The sequence below is a fragment of the Coregonus clupeaformis genome, chromosome 1 (assembly GCF_020615455.1).
Source record: "Coregonus clupeaformis isolate EN_2021a chromosome 1, ASM2061545v1, whole genome shotgun sequence".
Lineage (NCBI taxonomy): Eukaryota > Metazoa > Chordata > Actinopteri > Salmoniformes > Salmonidae > Coregonus > Coregonus clupeaformis.
In genome coordinates, this window is record NC_059192.1 from 12,339,331 (window position 1) to 12,352,800 (window position 13,470).

The following is a 13,470-nucleotide window of genomic DNA, read 5'->3' on the forward strand; positions in this document are numbered from 1 at the left end:
TCAATCAATTTTATTTTATATAGCCCTTCTTACATCAGCTAATATCTCGAAGTGCTGTACAGAAACCCAGCCTAAAACCCCAAACAGCTAGTAATGCAGGTGTAGAAGCACGGTGGCTAGGAAAAACTCCCTAGAAAGGCGAAAGCCTAGGAAGAAACCTAGAGAGGAACCAGGCTATGAGGGGTGGCCAGTCCTCTTCTGGCTGTGCCGGGTGGAGATTATAACAGAACCATGCCAAGATGTTCAAAAATGTTCATAAGTGACAAGCATGGTCAAATAATAATCAGGAATAAATCTCAGTTGGCTTTTCATGCCGATCATTAAGAGTTGAAAACAGCAGGTCTGGGACAGGTAGGGGTTCCATAACCGCAGGCAGAACAGTTGAAACTGGAATAGCAGCAAGGCCAGGCGGACTGGGGACAGCAAGGAGTCACCACGGCCGGTAGTCCCGACGTATGGTCCTAGGGCTCAGGTCTCTCAGTTGGCTTTTCATAGCCGATCATTAAAGAGTTGAAAACAGCAGGTCTGGGACAGGTAGGGGTTTCGTAGCCGCAGGCAGAACAGTTGAAACTGGAATAGCAGCAAGGCCAGGCGGACTGGGGACAGCAAGGTGTCATCATGCCCGGTAGTCCTGACGTATGGTCCTAGGGCTCAGGTTCTCAGAGAGAAAGAGAGAACGAGAGAATTAGAGAGAGCATACTTAAATTCACACAGGACACTGGATAAGACAGGAGAAGTACTCCAGGTATAACCAACTAACCCCAGCCCCCCGACACATAAACTACTGCAGCATAAATACTGGAGGCTGAGACAGGAGCGGTCCGGAGACACTGTGGCCCCATCCGAAGAAACCCCCGGACAGGGCCAAACAGGAAGGATATAACCCCACCCACTCCGCCAAAGCACAGCCCCCGCACCACTAGAGGGATATCCCCAACCACCAACTTACAATCCTGAGACAAGGCCGAGTATAGCCCACAGAGGTCTCCACCACAGCACAAACCAAGGGGGGGCGCCAACCCAGACAGGAAGATCACGTCAGTAACTCAACCCACTCAAGTGACGCACCCCTCCCAGGGACGGCATGAAAGAGCACCAGCAAGCCAGTGACTCAGCCCCTGCAACAGGGTTAGAGGCAGAGAACCCCAGTGGAGAGGGGAACCGGCCCGGCAGAGACAGCAAGGGCTGTTCGTTGCTCCAGCCTTTCCGTTCACCTTCACACTCCCTGGGCCAGACTACACTCAATCATATGACCTACTGAAGAGATAAGTCTTCAGTAAAGACTTAAAGGTTGAGACCCGAGTCTGCGTCTCTCACATGGGTAGGCAGACTGTTCCATAAAAATGGAGATCTATAGGAGAAAGCCCTGCCTCCCGCTGTTTGCTTAGAAATTCTAGGGACAATTAGGAGGCCTGCGTCTTGTGACCGTAGCGTACGTATTGGTATGTACGGCAGGACCAACTCGGAAAGATAGGTAGGAGCAAGCCCATGTAACGCTTTATAGGTTAACAGTAAAACCTTGAAATCAGCCCTTGCCTTAACAGGAAGCCAGTGTAGGGAAGCTAGCACTGGAGTAATATGATCAAATTTCTTGGTTCTAGTCAGGATTCTAGCAGCCGTATTTAGCACTAACTGAAGTTTATTTAGTGCTTTATCCGGGTAGCCGGAAAATAGAGCATTGCAGTAGTCTAACCTAGAAGTAACAAATGCATGGATTAATTTTTCTGCATCATTTTTGGACAGAAAATTTCTGATTTTTGCAATGTTACGTAGATGGAAAAAAGCTGTCCTTGAAACAGTCTTGATATGTTCGTCAAAAGAGAGATCAGGGTCAAGAGTAACACCGAGGTCCTTCACAGTTTTATTTGAGACGACTTTACAACCATCTAGATGAATTGTCAGATTTAACAGAAGATCTCTTTGTTTCTTGGGACCTAGAACAAGCATCTCTGTTTTGTCCGAGTTTAAAAGTAAAAAGTTTTCAGCCATCCACTTCCTTATGTCTGAAACACAGGCTTCTAGCGAGGGCAATTTTGGGGCTTCACCATGTTTCATTGAAATGTACAGCTGTGTGTCATCCGCATAGCAGTGAAAGTTAACATTATGTTTTCGAATAACATCCCCAAGAGGTAAAATATATAGTGAAAACAATAGTGGTCCTAAAACGGAACCTTGAGGAACACCGAAATGTACAGTTGATTTGTCGGAGGACAGACCATTCACAGAGACAAACTTTACACGGATCAGTCATCCTGGTCCCTTTGCAGAAAAACAGCCCCAAAGCATGATGTTTCCACCCCCATGCTTCACAGTAGGTATGGTGTTCTTTGGATGCAACTCAGCATTCTTTGTCCTCCAAACACGACGAGTTGAGTTTTTACCAAAAAGTTATATTTTGGTTTCATCTGACCATATGACATTCTCCCAATCCTCTTCTGGATCATCCAAATGCACTCTAGCAAACTTCAGACGGGCCTGGACATGTACTGGCTTAAGCAGGGGGACACGTCTTGCACTGCAGGATTTGAGTCCCTGGCGGCGTAGTGTGTTACTGATGGTAGGCTTTGTTACTTTGGTCCCAGCTCTCTGCAGGTCATTCACTAGGTCCCCCCGTGTGGTTCTGGGATTTTTGCTCACCGTTCTTGTGATCATTTTGACCCCACGGGGTGAGATCTTGCGTGGAGCCCCAGATCAAGGGAGATGATCAGTGGTCTTGTATGTCTTCCATTTCCTAATAATTGCTCCCACAGTTGATTTCATCAAACCAAGCTGCTTACCTATTGCAGATGCAGTCTTCCCAGCCTGGTGCAGGTCTACAATTTTGTTTCTGGTGTCCTTTGACAGCTCTTTGGTCTTGGCCATAGTGGAGTTTGGAGTGTGACTGTTTGAGGTTGTGGACAGGTATCTTTTATACTGATAACAAGTTCAAACAGGTGCCATTAATACAGGTAACGAGTGGAGGACAGAGGAGCCTCTTAAAGAAGACGTTACAGGTCTGTGAGAGCCAGAAATGTTGCTTGTTTGTAGGTGACCAAATACTTATTTTCCACCATAATTTGCAAATAAATTAATTAAAAATCCTACAATGTGATTTTCTGGATTTTTTTTTCTCAATTTGTCTGTCATAGTTGACGTGTACCTATGATGAAAATTACAGGCCTCTCTCATCTTTTTAAGTGGGAGAACTTGCACAATTGGTGGCTGACTAAATACCTTTTTCCCCCACTGTATACAGCAGATGTGTTTAAAGATAATATGTGTACCTGTATTTGAGGTATGTGATGGTGATGTGTGTACCTGTATTTGGGGTGTGTTATAGCGTATATAATAGGGTTGTGGATGGCAGAGGCTTTGGCGATGGCAGCAGGAACAGAGTTCATATACGGAGTCAGCATGTCAGCATACCTGGAGAAAGCGAGAAATAGAAGGATCGAAGAAGATTAACTCAGCGAACACATTAGGTGAAAACAGCAGACTTTCTTACACACTGTCCCTCAGCTGGAGCAGCCATACAGTTGAGAGGGGGTGGGTATCACGATCCAACACACACACACCATCCTACCCTGCGAAGGCGGTGAGCGCGACACAGGAGTATGGAGCCCAGGAGATGACATAGAGTAGGATGACGATGAGCGCGATTTTGGCCGTCTTCCACTCACTCCTCATCTTGTGCATGCTCTTCACCGAGTCCCTGGTACCCTCGTTTATCTTACGCACAGCCCTGCAACACACACACATTTACATATGACCATTACTGACAGTGGTCATCAGTGAATTATCAGCAGAAAGTATGGATCAATACTAATACCACTCAGGTCACCCCGTGATACAAGTCAGTATTCGAGCGTACATATAAACAACAATTGAACAAACAACGACTACATCTCATCTGCCCAGACCAACATGCTCACACCCCCATCCCTACTGCCTGCATTATTATTTGCCACATGGCCTTAAATTGTACCAATTTGTTTTTCTCGGTCGCCCATGTTATAAATCATTCGATTTTTCCATTGTGTCAATGATGGCAGATTGTTTGACTTCCAAGTTTTTAGCATACGTTTTTTCAAGATGAGTGATGAGAAGAGAATCGCCTAGCCCATTGGATGACTGTCTAATTCTGACGTGAGACTGCGAGAGCTTGTTGACTAATACACTGGGTAGCCTACTAGATGTGTTCAATAGTGTACGTGTGTGTGCTCACCTCGTGGCGCCGCGTACAGCGATGAAGATGCAGATGTAGCAGTAGATGATGATGAAGAGGGGGATGAAGAAGACGAAGATGAAGAGCAGCATGGTGTAAGAGCGGACGGACGGCGTGAACGTCATGTAGTCCCACGAACACGACGTCATCAATCCTTCTGGGACATACGCACCTGACACACACACACACACACACACACACACACACTTAGATATACACACACTGACACGTCGTGCATCCCTCAGACACACAGAGCTATAGCGATTGTGTGTGTGTGCATGCTTGAGTGTGTGTTGCGTGCATGTGTGTGCGAGTGCATGTGTTTGTGTCCGCGTGTCTGTCTGTCTGTCCGTCCGTCCGACTCACTCCAGCCGAAGAAGGGCGGTAGGGACCAGAACATAGAGTAGAACCAGGCAGCAGCCATGACGTAGAGGGCCCTGCGTCGTGACATCACGCCCATGGACGCCAGCGGCCGTGTGATGACGAAGTAGCGGTCCACGGCGATCACCAGCAGAGTGATCATACTGGTCATCCCAAACAACGCTCCGCAGAACGCATACAGCTCACACGCTGGGGGGTATTGACAGAGAGAGAGAGAGAGAGAGAGAGAGAGAGAGAGAGAGAGAGAGAGAGAGAGAGAGAGAGAGAGAAAAGAAAGAGATTAAAAGAGAGAGAGAGGTGGGGGTATAGAGAGAGAGAGAGAGAGAGAGAGAGAGAGAGAGAGAGAGAGAGAGAGAGAGAGAGAGAGAGAGAGAGAGAGAGAGAGAGAGAGAGAGAGAGAGAGAGAGAGAGAGAAAGAAAGAAAGAAAGAAAGAGATTAAAAGAGAGAGAGGTGGGGTATTGACACAGAGAGAGAGAAACAAAGAGAGAGAGGAAGAGATTAAGAGAGAGTGGCGTGGAAAATTCTAATCAAGTGGGAGAGACTTTGCCATTTCTTCAAACAATCAATCTTTATTGAAGAAGTGCAATAATGGAGCAATTAACAAATCAACACACGTGCAGAGTTAAGAGCCCAACGAATGACGTTGGGTCTCAGTTTATATAGCCAAACTATCTTATGCAAGCATATACAAAACACTTGATCTTGGTATGTGTACGTGTGTGGAGAACGAGACGAAACTGGGGTAAAAGGTACAGACTAACTATGAATTTGGTCGTCTCGTTCTGTAGCAACAGCTGGTTATTCTAGTCTTCTAGTGAGAGATGTCAAACAACAGGAATCACTCTAGACGCAGTTCCTCTGAAGTAGATCAACGGTTCCTCGAATTGGGTCAAGCATGCGCCTTTCGATGTCTGCCCAGATGGTGTGTGGTTGCACACAAGCATTAACTTTTTTTTGGAAAGCAAGAAGCTACACAACCTTAAAGAGATCCTTCAACACATTAGAAGTCATATAAACTTAAAGAGGTTAACATAGATGTTTTGAGAGAGAGGTGGGGGTACAGACAGAGAGATAGAGAGAGAAAGAAAGAGAGAGATTTGGCTTGGCACCTATACCCTCACAAACTTTTACAGATGCACAATAGAGAGCATCCTGTTGGGCTGTATCGCCGCCTGGTAAGGCAACTGCACCGCCCGCAACCGCAGGGCTCTCCAGAGGGTGGTGCGGTCTGCTGAACACATTACCAGGGGCAAACTAGAAGAATGGCGCCGGAGAAGATGGCTGCCGTTTTACAGCCCTCTAACCAATTGTACTATTATGTGTGTTTTTCCGCGTTATTTGTAATTTATTTTGTACATAATGTTTCTGCCATCGTCTCTTATAACCAAAAAGAGCTTCTGGATATCAGGACAGCGATTACTCACCTCGTAATGACTGAAGATTTTTTCTTCAACGACGTAGGTCGGGGTGCCTTATAAGGATCCGACGGCGAGCGAGTAAACAGCCTCTCCCATCAATCCTATTAGCTAATCTTCAATCATTTGAGAATAAATTGGATGACCTAAGATTACGGTTATCCTACCAACGGGACATTAAAAACTGTAATATCTTATGTTTCACAGAGTCGTGGCTGAACGACGACATGGACAACATACAGCTATACGCTACATCGGCAGGATAGAACGGCTGACTCTGGTATGACAAGGGGTGGCGGTCTGTGTATATTTGTAAACAACAGCTGGTGCACAAAATCAAATACTAAGGAAGTCTCAAGGTTTTGCTCGCCTGAGGTAGAGTATCTTATGTTAAGCTGTAGACCACACTATTTAACAAGAGAGTTTTCATCTATATTTTTCATAGCTGTCTATTTACCACCACAAACCAATGCTGGCATTGAGATTGCACTGAATGAGCTGTATAAGGCCATAAGTGAACAGGAAAACGCTCATCCAGAGGCAGCGTTCCTAGTGGCCGGGGACTTTAATGCAAGGAAACTTAAATCCGTTCTACCTAATTTCTACCAGCATGTTAAATGTGCAACCAGAGGAAAAAAAACTCTAGACCACCTTTACTCCACACACAGAGACGCCTACAAAGCTCTCCCTCTCCCTTCATTTGGCAAATCTGACCATAACTCTATCCTCCTGATTCCTGCTTATAAGCAAAAACTAAAGCAGGAAGCACCAGTGACTCGGTTAATAAAAAAGTGGTCAGATGACGCAGATGCTAAGCTACAGGACAGCTACGGGATTCTTCAGACAGCATTGAGGAGTTCACCACATCAGTCATCAATAAGTGCATTGATGATGTCATCCCCACAGTGACCGTACGTACATACCCCAACCAGAAGCCATGGATTACAGGAAACATCCGCACTGAGCTAAAGGGTAGAGCTGCCGCTTTCAAGGACGCTTATAAGAAATCCCCCTATGCCCTCCGACGAACCATCAAACAGGCAAAGAGTCAATACAGGACTAAGATTGAATCGTACTACACCGGCTCTGACGCTAGTCGGATGTGGCAGGGCTTGAAAACTATTACAGACTACAAAGGGAAGCACAGCCGCGAGCTGCCCAGTGACACAAGACTTCCAGATGAGCTAAACCACTTCTATGCTCGCTTCGAGGCAAGCAACACTGAAGCATGCATGAGGACACCAACTGTTCCGGATGACTATGTGATCACGCTCTCCGTAGCCGATGTGAGTAAGACTTTTAAGCAGGTCAACATTCACAAGGCCGCAGGGCCAGACGGATTACCAGGACGTGTACTCCGAGCATGTGCTGACCAACTTGCAAGTGTCTTCACTGACATTTTCAACATGTCCCTGACTGAGTCTGTAATACCAACATGTTTCAAGCAGACCACCATAGTCCCTGTGCCCAACAACACTAAGGTAACCTGCCTAAATGACTACCGACCCGTAGCACTGACGTCTGTAGCCATGAAGTGCTTTGAAAGGCTGGTCATGGCTCACATCAACACCATTATCCCAGAAACCCTAGACCCACTCCAATTTGCATACCGCCCCAACAGATGATGCAATCTCTATTGCACTCCACACTGCCCTTTCTCACCTGGACAAGAGGAACACCTACGTGAGAATGCTATTCATTGAATACCATAGTGCCCTCTGCAACTGGATCCTGGACTTCCTGACGGGCTGCCCCCAGGTGGTAAGGGTAGGTAACAACACATCTGCCACACTGAACCTCAACACAGGGGCCCCTCAGGGGTGCGTGCTCAGTCCCCTCCTGTACTCATTTACGTCATTTAGCAGGTGCTCTTATCCAGAGCAACTTACAGTTAGTGAGTGCATACATCATTATTTTAATATTTTTTATTTTTTTCATACTGGCCCCCCGTGGGAATCGAACCCACAACCCTGGCGTTGCAAACGCCATGCTCTACCAACTAAGCTACATCCCTGCCGGCCATTCCCTCCCCTACCCTGGACGAATTGTGCGCCGCCCCATGTGTCTCCCAGTCGCGGCCGGCTACGACAGAGCCTGGATTCGAACCAGGATCTCTAGTGGCACAGCTAGCACTGCCTTAGACCACTGCGCCACTCGGGTGGTTACTACTACTCCCTGTTCATCCATGACTGCATGGCCAGGCACGACTCCAACACCAACATTAAGTTTGCCGACGACACAACAGTGGTAGGCCTGATCACCGACAACGATGAGACAGCCTATAGGGAGGAGGTCAGAGACCTGGCCGTGTGGTGCCAGGATAACAACCTCTCCCTCAACGTGACCAAGACAAACGAGATGATTGTGGACTACAGGAAAAAAAAGAGGACTGAGCACTCCCCCATTCTCATCGACGGGGCTGTAGTGGAACAGGTTGAGAGCTTCAAGTTCCTTGGTGTCCACATCACCAACGAACTATCATGGTCCAAACACACCAAGACAGTCGTGAAGAGGGCACGACAAAGCCTATTGCCCCTCAGGAGACTGAAAAGATTTGGCATGAGTCCTCAGATCCTCAAAAAATTCTACAGCTGCACCATCGAGAGCATCCTGACTGGTTGCATCACCGCCTGGTATGGCAACTGCTTGGCCTCCGACCGCAAGGCACTACAGAGGGTAGTGCGTACGGCCCAGTACATCACTGGGGCCAATCTTCCTGCCATCCAGGACCTCTATACCAGGCGGTGTCAGAGGAAGGCCCTCAAAATTGTCAAAGACTCCAGCCACCCTAGTCATAGACTGTTCTCTCTGCTACCACACGGCAAGCGGTACCGGAGTGCCAAGTCTAGGTCCAAAAGACTTCTCAACAGCTTCTACCCCCAGGCCATAAGACTCCTGAACAGCTAATCATGGCTACCCGGACTATTTGCACTGCCCCCCCCACCCCCACCCCCACCCCATCTTTTTACACTGCTGCTACTCTGTTAATTATTTATGCATAGTCACTTTAACTCTACCCACATGTACATATTACTTCAACTACCTCAACTAGCCGGTGCCCCCGCACATTGACTATGCACTGGTACCCCCCTGTATATATAGCCTCCCTACTGTTATTTTATTTTACTTCTGCTCTTTTTTTCTCAACACTTTTTTGTTGTTGTTTTATTTTACTTTTTTATAAAAAATAAATGCACTGTTGGTTAAGGGCTGTAAGTAAGCATTTAACTGTAATGTCTGCACCTGTTGTATTCGGCGCATGTGGCCAATAAAATTTGATTTGATTTGATTTGATTTGAAACTACCCGCCCTCCAGGACACCTACAGCACCCGATGTCACAGGAAGGCCAAAAAGATAATCAAGGACATCAACCACCCGAGCCACATCTTGTTCACCCTGCTATCATCCAGAGGGAGAGGTCAGTACAGGTGCATCAAAGCTGGGACCGAGAGAATGAAAAACAGCTTCTATCTCAAGGCCATCAGACTGTTAAATAGCCATCACTAGCACATTCTGCCTATTGAAATCACTGGCCACTTTAAGAAATGGAACACTAGACACTTTAATAATGTTTACATATCTTGCATTACTCATCTCATATGTATAATACTGTAATCTATAATATTCTACTGTATCTTAGTCCATGCCGCTCTGTCATTGCTTGTCCATAAATGTATATATGTATATATTCTTAAATTCCATTCCTTACTTAGATGTGTGTGTATTGGGTATATGTTGTGAAATTGTTAGATATTATTTATTAGATATTACTGCACTGTCGGAGCTAGAAGCGCAAGCATTTCGCTACACCCACAATAACATCTGCTAAACACGTGCATGTGACAAATACAATTTGATTTGATTTGATTATGAGAGAGAGGTGGGGGTATAGACAGAGAGAGAGAGAAAGAAAGAGAGAGAGAAAGAGATTAAGAGAGAGAAAGAGAGAAAGAGAGAGAGAATGAGATTAAGAGAGAGAGAGAGAGAGAGAGAGAGAGAGAGAGAGAGAGAGAGAGAGAGAGAGAGAGAGAGAGAGAAAGAAAGTTAACATCAAGGAGCATGATCAGAGAGTATGATTAATGTAGATCTGAGGTCAGTTTTGCCTTTTCCCCCTAATACAAACAAAGCTATATATAAAGGTCATATCTATACAGTATACTGTAGTTAGAAGGTTAGGATGTGGGGAGGGTAATCTGATTCTAGATCAGTGCCTATGGAATGGTGATAGAATCACTACTGTAGGTATTTATCATCAGTCCCTCGCCTGTCCTTCTCTGTGTTTACAAGGTGACCTGCTGTCTACTACACAAACATCAGTCATGAGAACAGCACAAACACACACACACACACACACACACACACACACACACAGAGAGAGACACACAGAGACACACAGACAGACAAACAGCCTTGTAATCACAACAATTTGTCAGCACAGCAATGCGTGTGTGTGTGTGTTTGTTTGTTCACTGCTGAGTGAGATGGTGTATGTCCTCTCCTTCCTAATGATTAGTGTCTCTTCTGTAAGAGTCTCATATATGAAACACTTACAGAAGGGTGAAACGAATGAATGAATTGAATATACTGCTCAGAAACACTGAAGTTGTTGTATTTTAGCATAAGTGTGTGTTCATATGTATTGATCTGTGTTCCTTTGATAAGCTTAATTCTAAACACAGTGTGTGTGTGTTCAAAGGGGCTCTTCTCCTCTAAAAGGAGGATGAGTGGGGAGGCCAATTATTTAGCATCAATACACTGCCATCCCCAGAGAGAGAGAGAGAGAGAGAGAGAGAGAGAGAGAGAGAGAGAGAGAGAGAGAGAGAGAGAGAGAGAGAGAGAGAGAGAGAGAGAGAGAGAGAGAGAGAGAGAGAGAGAGAGAGAGAGAGAGAGAGAGAGAGAGAGGGAGAGAGAGACAGAGAGAGAGAGAGACAGAGAGAGATATATATATATATAGAGAGAGAGAGAGAGAGAGAGAGAGAGAGACAGAGAGAGAGAGAGAGAGAGAGACAGAGAGAGACAGATATATATATATATATATATATATATAGAGAGAGAGAGAGAGAGAGAGAGAGAGAGAGAGAGAGAGAGAGAGAGAGAGAGAGAGAGAGAGAGAGAGAGAGAGAGAGAGAGAGAGAGCGACGCCAAACAAAGTAACAGCCGAAGCTGCAGGACTGGTTGGACTTCATTAGTTGTCATTAAATGTCTAGGAAGTAATTTGCCCTTCTCTCCCAAGGTGATAACTCCATAATCCCATTACTACGGTTACCTTTCTCTCCAAAGATCCACCTGTTGTGCATGCTGTTGATGAAGAAGATGGGGGTCTGAGTCACACACATCAGGAAGTCTGTCAATGCCAGGTTAATAATGAACATGTTGGCTGGAGTACGCAAACTCTTACTCCTGGAGAGAGAGAGGGAGGGAGGGGCGGGGGGAGAGAGAGAGAGTGGGGATGGGGAGATACAGGTGGAAGGCGAGGGAGCAGAGGGTAGAGTGGAAGAGGAGGAGAAATAGAGGGAGATGGAGAGAGTGGAAGAGAGAGGGGGGGAGGGGCAGGGGTAGTGAGAGAGAGAGAGAGGGAAGGAAGGACAATTACATTATTGTTCTTGTTTTCTGTGTCAAGTTATGATACATGACTACATTAACAGTAGCCTCAACAGTGCATTCGGAAAGTATTCAGACCCCTTGACTTTTTCCACATTTTGTTACGTTACAGCCTCATTTGAAAATTGATTAAATACTTTTCCCCCCTCATCAATCTACACACAATACCCCATAATGACAAAGCAAAAATAGGTTTTTAGAAATTTTAGCAAATATATTTAAAATAAAAACCTCAAATATATCATTTACATAAGTATTCAGACCCTTTACTCATTACTTTGTTGAAGAACCTTTGGCAGCGATTACAGCCTCGAGTCTTCTTGGGTTTGACGCTACAAGCTTGGCACACTTGTATTTGGGGAGTTTCTCCCATTCTTCTCTGCAGATCCTTTCAAACACGATGCGGAGCGTCGCTGTAAAGCTATTTTCAGGCCTCTCCAGAGATGTTCGATCGGGTTCAAGTCCGGGCTCTGGCTGGGCCACTCAAGGACATTCAGAGACTTGTCCCGAAGCCACTCCTGCGTTGTCTTGGCTGTGTGCTTAAGGTCGTTGTCCTGTTGGGAGGTGAACCTTCGCCCCAGTCTGAGGACCTGAGCACTCTGGAGCAGGTTTTTATCAAGGATCTCTCTGTACTTTGCTCCGTTCATCTTTGCCTCGATCCTGACTAGTCTCTCAGTCCCTGCCGCTGAAAAACATCCCCACAGCATGATGCTGCCACCACCATGCTACGCCGTAGGGATGGTGCCAGGTTCCTCCAGACGAGACACTTGGCATTTAGGCCAAAGTGTTCAATCTTGGTTTCATCAGACCAGAGAATCTTGTTTATCATGGTCTGAGAGTCCTTTAGGTGCCTTTTGGCAAACTCCAAGCAGGCTGTCGTGTGTCTTTTACTGAGGAGTGGCTTCCGTCTGGCCAATCTACCATAAAGGCCTGATTGGTGGAGTGCTGCAGAGATGGTTGTCCTTCTGGAAGGTTCTCCCATCTCCACAGAGGAACTCTGGAGCTCTTTCAGAGTGACCATCGGGTTCTTGGTCACCTCTGTGACCAAGGCCCTTCTCCCCCGATTGCTCAGTTTGGCAGGGCGGCCAGCTCTAGGAAGAGTCTTGGTGGTTTCAAATTTATTCAATTTAAGAATGATGGAGGCCACTGTGTTCTTGAGGACCTTCAATGCTGCAGAAATGTTTTGGTACCCTTCCCCAGATCTGTGCCTCGACCCAATCCTGTCTCTGAGCTCTACGAAGAATTCCTTCAACGTCATGGCTTGGTTTTTTCTCTGTCAACTGTGGGACCTTATATAGACAGGTGTGTGCCTTTCCAAATCATGTCCAATCAATTGAATTTACCACAGGTGGACTCCAATCAAGTTGTAGAAACATCTCAAGGATGATCAATGGAAACAGGATGCACCTGAGCTCAATTTCGAGTCTCATTGCAAAGGGTCTGAATACTTATTTAAATAAGGTATTTATGTTTTTGTTTTTTTATGAACTTGCAAAAATTTATACAAACCTGTTTTAGCTTAGTCATTATGAGGTATGGTGTGTAGATTGATGAGGAAAATGTTTTATATAATCCATTTTAGAATAAGGCTGTAACTTAACAAAATGTGGAAAAGGTCAAGGGGTCTGAATACTTTCTGAATGCACTGTATGGCCATGCTGGTACTGCGGTTATAGCCTGAACACGCATGTGTATGAACATACAACTCATTCAATCACACACACTCATTTAGTTCTACACAAATACACAGAGGCAGATTAACAGTTAGACACTTTGTCACACATACAGTGTCCTTTACACTCATATGAAGGCCTAAGACCTGTGTTATAGCACTCTTAGGACATTTATAAGAGTTTGCACCTGTAGA

At 45.8% G+C, this 13,470-nt stretch overlaps 1 protein-coding gene across 1 annotated transcript in view; it reads right to left on the reverse strand.

Moving 5' to 3' along the window:
• LOC121581980 (melanopsin-A-like) overlaps positions 1-13,470 on the reverse strand; it is a 42,257-nt gene that overhangs the window by 5,070 nt on the left and 23,717 nt on the right. Inside the window, exons 3-7 of the mRNA XM_045224050.1 lie at positions 11,269-11,402; positions 4,571-4,774; positions 4,205-4,376; positions 3,563-3,721; positions 3,298-3,405 (exon numbers count right to left, since the gene is read on the reverse strand). Of these exons, the coding sequence (XP_045079985.1) occupies positions 3,298-3,405; positions 3,563-3,721; positions 4,205-4,376; positions 4,571-4,774; positions 11,269-11,402 (777 nt within the window). The remainder of the gene's footprint in view (positions 1-3,297; positions 3,406-3,562; positions 3,722-4,204; positions 4,377-4,570; positions 4,775-11,268; positions 11,403-13,470) is intronic.